This window comes from Trypanosoma theileri (assembly GCF_002087225.1).
Source record: "Trypanosoma theileri isolate Edinburgh chromosome Unknown TM35_Tth_32_V1, whole genome shotgun sequence".
Classification (NCBI taxonomy): domain Eukaryota; phylum Euglenozoa; class Kinetoplastea; order Trypanosomatida; family Trypanosomatidae; genus Trypanosoma; species Trypanosoma theileri.
This window is the reverse complement of record NW_021639874.1, coordinates 56,739-64,354: the sequence shown is the minus strand read 5'-3', so window position 1 is coordinate 64,354 and position 7,616 is coordinate 56,739. Positions and strand designations below refer to the sequence as shown.

The 7,616-nt window shown below is 38.1% G+C and overlaps 3 protein-coding genes across 3 annotated transcripts; all 3 read right to left on the bottom strand.

Annotated features, from left to right (window-relative positions):
* Positions 1-309: 309 nt before the first annotated feature.
* Positions 310-1,860, bottom strand: TM35_000321280 (uncharacterized protein; the record flags this gene model as incomplete). The annotated part of the gene is made up of 1 exon (XM_029028755.1): positions 310-1,860. One exon carries the CDS (start codon positions 1,858-1,860, stop codon positions 310-312), a length of 1,551 nt encoding a protein of 516 aa, XP_028879879.1.
* Positions 1,861-2,685: 825 nt separating this feature from the next.
* On the bottom strand, positions 2,686-5,385 carry TM35_000321270 (uncharacterized protein; the record flags this gene model as incomplete). Its single annotated transcript, XM_029028754.1, has 1 exon — positions 2,686-5,385. The coding sequence occupies one exon, from the start codon at positions 5,383-5,385 to the stop codon at positions 2,686-2,688; it is 2,700 nt and encodes an 899-aa protein (XP_028879878.1).
* Positions 5,386-5,949: 564 nt separating this feature from the next.
* Positions 5,950-6,876, bottom strand: TM35_000321260 (putative hydroxyacylglutathione hydrolase; the record flags this gene model as incomplete). The annotated part of the gene is made up of 1 exon (XM_029028753.1): positions 5,950-6,876. One exon carries the CDS (start codon positions 6,874-6,876, stop codon positions 5,950-5,952), a length of 927 nt encoding a protein of 308 aa, XP_028879877.1.
* Positions 6,877-7,616: the final 740 nt, after the last annotated feature.

The following is a 7,616-nucleotide window of genomic DNA, read 5'->3' as shown; positions in this document are numbered from 1 at the left end:
TTTTTTTTTTTTCGTTTCTACCTACTTGAACGCCACGTGTAGTAGCCGTAGGGTGAGATATCTTTCTTTTTACACTCTAGTCCATACACAATTCCGCTAGTAACAATAATCAAGAACCAAATCATACAATAATAAGGGTAAAAAAAAAAAAAAAATACAAAAAAAAAAACGGTAACAAGCGATAAAAAGATAAAAAAAAAAACCAGTAAATAAATAAATACAAGCGGAAAAGTAACAATAATAATAATAATAATAATAATAATAATAATAATAATAATAAACAAACTGTTAATATCGTCTCATTCCCTCCTAGTCGTACATATCCAGACGTCTAACGGGTGAAGAAACCCCTTGCATATTATTATTATTATTAATATTATTCATCTCTACAGTATCCATTGTAGTGGTCGCTGCACCTCCTGCGGCTGCGGTGTTGGTTGGCAACGCCACTTTATTAACAGGCAGCGGTGCGGCTGCTGGTGCTGGTCGAATTACATAATCCGCAATGTAACTGACCACCACTACCACAATAATAGTAGACAACACTCCAATGAATACATACAGAGGATATAATTCTCCCCCTTCTAGTTTTGGATTTTCCTTTACCTCTACCAATGAGGAAAGGGCGAGTTCTACAAGACGAGAATAGGAAGTAACAGTGGAGGAGGGAAAACTTACCTCCGCCGCTGCACACTTTTCCGCTGTGCAGAGCAAGGCGACTTGATTATATTCACCTCCAACAATCCATCCATATAAGTCTATATCACTTTCAAATTGACAAATACCACCTAGTGAAGTGATCTGACAGAGTTGTTTAGGATCAAAGCCATATACACCCACTGAACGTGAAATCACACCTGGTAGATTACTATTACTATTACCAGTACTACTACTACTACTACTGACGAGAGAGATGGTATCATTTTTAAGCATTGGCCCAAGACTTGCAAATTGACCACCAAGAAAAACTTCACCGGCAAGTTTCACAAGATCTAATACAGTGGTATAATACATATAATCTGAGGCATAAGCGGCGTGAATAATAACAGATGAGGGAATTCCCTTTCCATCACTTGTGACATCTTGTACAGTATTGGCAGTTAATAAGGAGACACTATTTGGTGGATAATTTGGAGCCGGTGCTGTGCCTGTTGTATCCACAAGAAATGTCCCTCTAAGTCCCATTGGCGTAATAAATGTATTTTGTACAAAGGTTGCCAAGGAAGTTTCTACACCTTCTAATTTCAAAATTACCTTTTCAAGTATATAAGTAACGAGAGCCGTATTTAATCGTGAGTATTGATAACTACTAGCGAGTCCTGGTTGTGCAGTTCCCCACAATCCACTTGTTCCGCTGTTTGCCAATGTACTTTCCACAAAAGATGTAAGAGACATGACGGGTCCTGGTGTCTGTGCAGCTCCCGCAGTGAATCCCGCTTCTGTAAAGGATGATGTATGCATTAAAAGTGTATTTAGTGAAATCACAGCATTGGGAAAGAGTGGGTTTTGAAAGGCAATCGTGGTATTAAATGGAGGTGGGAGAAATTCACGTGGAATGGCCTGTGAACGTGAAAAGGGTAATACTTCTTGCCTCTCCAAATACACCACCGTCATATCAATGAAAAGTTCAGAAAGAGTATTCGTGCGGAAACTGATCGTTGGTGTCATTGGAGTGGTTACACCAATAATACTTCGATTGCCGAATACAGTGAGACTACTTGCATCCATTCCCTCTTTTGCAATCCAAGTTACAGAAGCACTGGCAAAGATATTATCTTCACTATCCTTAGTGGAGACACTAGACTCTCGTTTCTGTTGTTGTTGTTGTTGGGTGAATACCGCTTCTGCCGGTACTTGCATAGAGAGAAGCAATAGGCTCCATAGACAGAGAAGAATTGCTATCATGATATCTCAGCAGCTCTTTATCTCTCTCTCTATATATCTCTCTTTCTTTCTTTCTCTCTTTAAAGGAAACTAAAACAAACAAAGAAATAGGTACAACTATGAAAAGAAATAAAGAAAAAGAAGAAAAGAAGAAAAAGAAATGCCCAATAACGTATGTGGAAACAAAAAAAAAGGGGGAAATAAATAAAAAAAAAAAGTATCAAAGGAAATAATAATTCTAACACGTATTTACGTGTGTGAGGGTGTTTTGGTGAGCAGAGTCCACGAAAAAAAAAAAAAAAAAATGTTTAATTAAATATATATAAACGGAGAGAGAGAGAGAGAAAGAAAAAGAAGGGGGAAAAAAAGCAAAAGCAGAATTTCCCGAAACTACAAAATACAAATTGATTTTTTGGGTAGAAGGAAAACAGTCGTAAAAGAAAAGAAAAAAAAAATCCCAATATGTACATAAACATAGATATTCGAAGCGAAATTAAGCGAAGATAACATCACATCCAGATTAAGACACAAACATATGTGTACTCAGAACAACAAATACTTCTTCTCTCCCTCTCTTCCTCCTCCTCCTCTTTTTCTTCTTCCTTTTCATCATTTCTGTAGTTTCTCTTTTCCCTCATCTATCACCATGCTTCCTTTTTCTTTTTCTCTTCCTTTCTCTCACTTTCTCTCTCTCTCTTCCTCTCCTCCTTCGTTTAGGTGCATTTACCTTTTCCACAATGCAAGTAAACTACACACCCCATCTCTGTATTCTCTCCCCAAATATATATATATACCAAACGTCTACACCGCCTCTGCCGTCGTCTGTTCCAAGTACCACCATAACTCCATAATAACATCATTCAATGACATATTCTGTTTCTGTCCTTCTTCTGTTGGAATCACTACAACAGATGGAGGAGGACGCACCCAGGTTGGTATTCCACCTTGTACCTCATTTTTCTGTTTCTTCGCTGAATCCCCCTCTCCCACTCTCTTACGGAATTGCAGTACAGGACGATGTACCACCGCCGCATCTTCTTTACTTTTATTATTATTATCCACCGCTGCATTTACCGACTGTCGTGTTCGTGAGGCGGCATCAACGGCTTCTGTTAAATTACGCTGTTGTTGTTGTTTTTGTTGACGTGCCTGTTGTGTATTTTGAAGAGAACGTTCCGCACGTCCAATGAGTACTCGCATCCCCTCTGGGAGTTGTGCTGCGATCACTGTATCTTTCAACACATGTGTTTTAAACACTTCCCACCATCCACTGAACCCCCGCCCTTTATCCCGCTGCCGCCGTGCAAGTGTGGCGAGAAGCCCAACACTCACAAGTAGTGATTGGTGCGGCTGCGGGCCCAGGCAAAGGGCGAATCCAACAGCGCGGAGATGCCGAACAAATGGCTGAGAGGTGGCGAGGGCGAGATCCACCGCGGCGGAGATGACTTCCACCGCCCACGCATCTATTAAAGGCATCAATTCACTGGAAAGAGCATAACAGAGCAGTAAGGCTGAGAGAAAAAGATGAAGGGCACACTCCACAAGACAATCCAGTTCATCCTCCGGAGTATAAAATACACCAACAACACCACTACTACCACTACCACTACTACTATCATTCGTATTCGTAGTGGAATGATGGTTCATGCTATCGGAAGTATCATACCTCATGTGTCGTGTTGTTTTACTTCTAAAGGTGTCCATGGAGGTTTTATCATTTCCTCCACTCTGTGTCGAATCACTAGCAGCTTGAGTGGAATGAGAGGATGTTTCTGATTGTAAGAAAAGACCGCGGCATCCGATAAGACGACGTGCAGTTGTTGCAAGTGCGAAAACAATGGTTGCGATGGGATCACGTGGTGCTGTATTGTGTGAATTTCGACGAAGTGGTGCTGTTTGAATAGAGACTTCCTGTTGTTGTTGTTGTTGTTGTTGTTGTTGTGATCCCTTTCGCCTTCCTGGACCTCCTCCTGAGGATGTTGATAGGGATGGTATAATAACTGAGAGTTCACGGGGATGCAAGAGATCCACACGTACATAACTTTTCGTTGTGGATGAAAATGCACTCCAACATCGTGCTTGTAATGATCCTACACCACCAACGGCTGTAGAACCCCGTCGTTCTCTTCCACGTCTCTTTTCTTTTTGCACGTGAATAGTATCATGCGTTTCACTTGTTTTATATAATGCTGGTAGCAAATTTATGGTTCGCTTATCCACCTGGTCTAGTAGTTGTACACCGAGAAGAAGATCTGCTCCTCCTCCTCTATTCAAAATAGATGATGATGATGATGATGAAGGGGGTATTCTTAACATAACACCAGGAGAACACACTTGACAAGAGTAAAATTCACCATCCTCTGCAGTTTCAATCATACTTAGAGAAGGCCTACCACTACCACTATCATTAGCGTTGTTATTACTACTTCTTTTGGTGTTACTGTTCACTGCCTTTACCCGTGGTAACCAAACACCAATACGGGATCCACGTCCAATAAGGTTAAAATTAAGTAAAAAAAAAGGCGGTGGTAACAGTAAACGAGATGATTCGTGTTGTTGAGCTTCTTCCACAAGAAGAGCACATAATATACTACAAAAGGAAGTAATCTGTGAGGCGAAACGAGGTTCTTTTACTACAAGATTATGTAGATGGGGAATATCTTCAATAATCGCATTATTTCCTGCAAGTGCTGCAATCTTTAGAGCACATGAGAAGTAATACGCTCGAGCAAATCGTTTACCGCACTGATCTACAATCGTAAACCATTCCGTCAACAAAACTGTTGCCGCATGCTTTACTGCTATCTCATCCTCTGCATACATATGTACAGCGGAAGAAGAAGAAGAAGAAGAAGTGGAAACGGATGGTTTCCCTTCTTCTTTACTGATTCCAGACGTACTCTTCACAGCTGTGGGATTATTACTATTCCCATTGACAGGACTAGTCATCATCTCCTCATGTATTTGCAAGAACCACAAAACAGACTCTGACCATGAGGAACGACCCTTCATAGGAGGACTATTACTATTAATATTACTATTATTATTAATATTAATATTATTATTATTATTATTATTATTATTATTATTATTATTATTATTATTGGATGTTGATGTTGTTGTTGTTTCTGATACTTCCGAGTCTGTTGATGACCACTCTACGGCCCAAAGGGAACCACTGTGAAAGAGAAGCGCGAGAAAAAGACGGTCTGATCCCAGTAAACCACGCCATAAATGCATACACCGACGCCATCTATGATCACTTCCACTCCCACTAGTATTAGTATTAGTAGTATTAATAGTATTATTTCTGCTAATATTCATTCGACTATGATTGACTTCTCCAACAGCAACAGGATGCGATTGCCGTTGAGATTCCTCTTGCCATTGCTGCTTTTGTTGTAATTGTTGTTCTTCTGTCTGGGAAGTGTCGGTGTCATAAATGTCTCCAGAGAGATGTTGAAGAAGTGCCGGCAGAAGCCGCTCGAGTCCTTCCAACATTCACCCCTCCTTTCTCTTTTTTTTTTTCTATTTTTTTTTTCTTTTTTTCTTTTATTTATTTATTTTCTCTCTCTCTCTCTCTTCACACGTCTTCCTATACCCCCTTCTGAGTAACCTGTGAGAGGGATTTACATAAAGTGTGTGTGTTTAGAGAAATATCAATAAAGATAAAGGAGAGAGAAAGAGAGAGAAAAAAAATAAAATAAATGATCATATCATAATAAAGAAAAAGGGGATTAGAATAGGAATAGTTTAACAAGTAGCAGAAGCCGTACTAAAACAACACGAAAAAAAAGAGAAGAAGAAAGACCAAAAAAAAAAAAGACAAGGACCTCACCCACTATACGATCTGCAAAAAAAAAAAAAAAGAATAAAAAAAAAAAAGAAAATAAAATACCATTTATATATTTATTCTTTTTAAATATTAAGTCCTAAGTCATTTCCCTTGTGTTTTCCCTCCTCCTCCTTTTTTACCCTTTTCTTTTCTTCTTCTTCTTCGTCTACATTTATATAGAAATCCGCAGCGCATATTATATATATACATTATATATATGTATATATATATTAAGGACAGGTATCATACAAATATTGCATGAGTGCCTCTGAAGTACTACCATGTTTCATTTCCCGAACAAATTTCTCATCACATGTTCGCAAAAATAAATTCTGCCGCTTCTCCTCTGCAAGTGTACTCGGCACTGTTGGTGTGTGTTGAGCAACACTCTTCTTATATCGTTCCAATTGTGCTGCGGTAAACTTCGCATCGGGATGAGAAGCGGATAAAGTCGCACATGTAAATTCAAGGAATTTCGTTGTATATTCATGACCAGGAAAAATAAAGGTATGTTGATCCGCCTCTTCACTGTTATTCTTACTATTCAGATGATACACTTTCTCTAAAGCCCGACACATCTCTGCCGCATTTCCCTCAAAGAATGCCCCTATTCCCCCAATAAACATTGTATCTCCTGTAAAGAGCGCACATCCATCATTCTTGGCTTGTGGATAATATACTTTATACATCACATGTCCTTTTGTATGGCAGGGAGTATCCAATACTTCCACTTGCAGGGCTCCAATCATTAATGTGTCTCCCTCTCGCACTGTTTGTGTGGCTCCAGGCACATGATCATTCACTCCACCCACAATACGAAATGGACCATTTGTCTGTACACGCTGGGGGAGTTTTGTATTTCCATCGGTGTGATCCCAGTGTTTATGCGTACTGAGAATTGTTCGAAATTCGGGTGATACTTTATTATTATTATTATTATTATTATTATTATTATTATTATTATTATTGTGAGTGTTCATCTCACTTGTTAAGTGTTTAATGTAATCCAAAACAGGTGTGAGATCGCCCGAGACATCCACAGCCGCCAGTGTATTTGTGGTTTTATCATGAATGATGTATGTATAGTTGTCCTTCAGTACAGGGATAGCGCTAACAGAGAAGGCACTGCCGATGCATTTCTCCACTACCTTCATCATTCCCCAAATTGAAATTCAATTATTCTTCTTATTCTTGTTGTTGTTCTTATTCTTTTTCTTTTTCTTGTGGGTAATGTTTTCACACAATCCCTCATTCGCAATATTGAAAAGAAGAAAAAAAGAAAAAAAAGAAACATCCAAAATCCACGGAAATAGTCGTACTAGCATCAATATATATATATATATATATATATATAGAGAGAGAGAGAGAGAGAGAGAAAAAATGGGTAAATATCGGATGCAGTATTACCTTTTCTTTCTTCTTTGAGAAAAGAAGATAAATACAAAAACAAATAAAAAAGTAAACAACAAGAACAAAAACAAAAATAAAAAATAAAAAAGACAATCAACATAAAATAAGTAAAAAAAAAAAGGCACATACACAGAGATTCATATACAGAAAAAAAAAAATCAAAAAAAGAGATGTCATTCCTCTTTTATCATCATTATTACTACTCTATTTGCACTCTCCATGTTATTATTATTTTTTTTTAATCTTTGCTACCATTTACTCCTTCAATCTCTCATCTTATTCTATTCAACTATGAAAAGAATTCTCTGACAGGACCATCGTTGAGCAAAAAAAAAATAAATAAATAAATAAAAATAAAGCCAATTCACTGATAATAATCAAAACAAAAATAAAATAAAAAACAGACAGACATATATATATATCTTCTTCTCTCTAATGTAGGGCAATCTAGCGCCTGCAAAAGCAGCCAAAAAAAAAAAAAAAATAC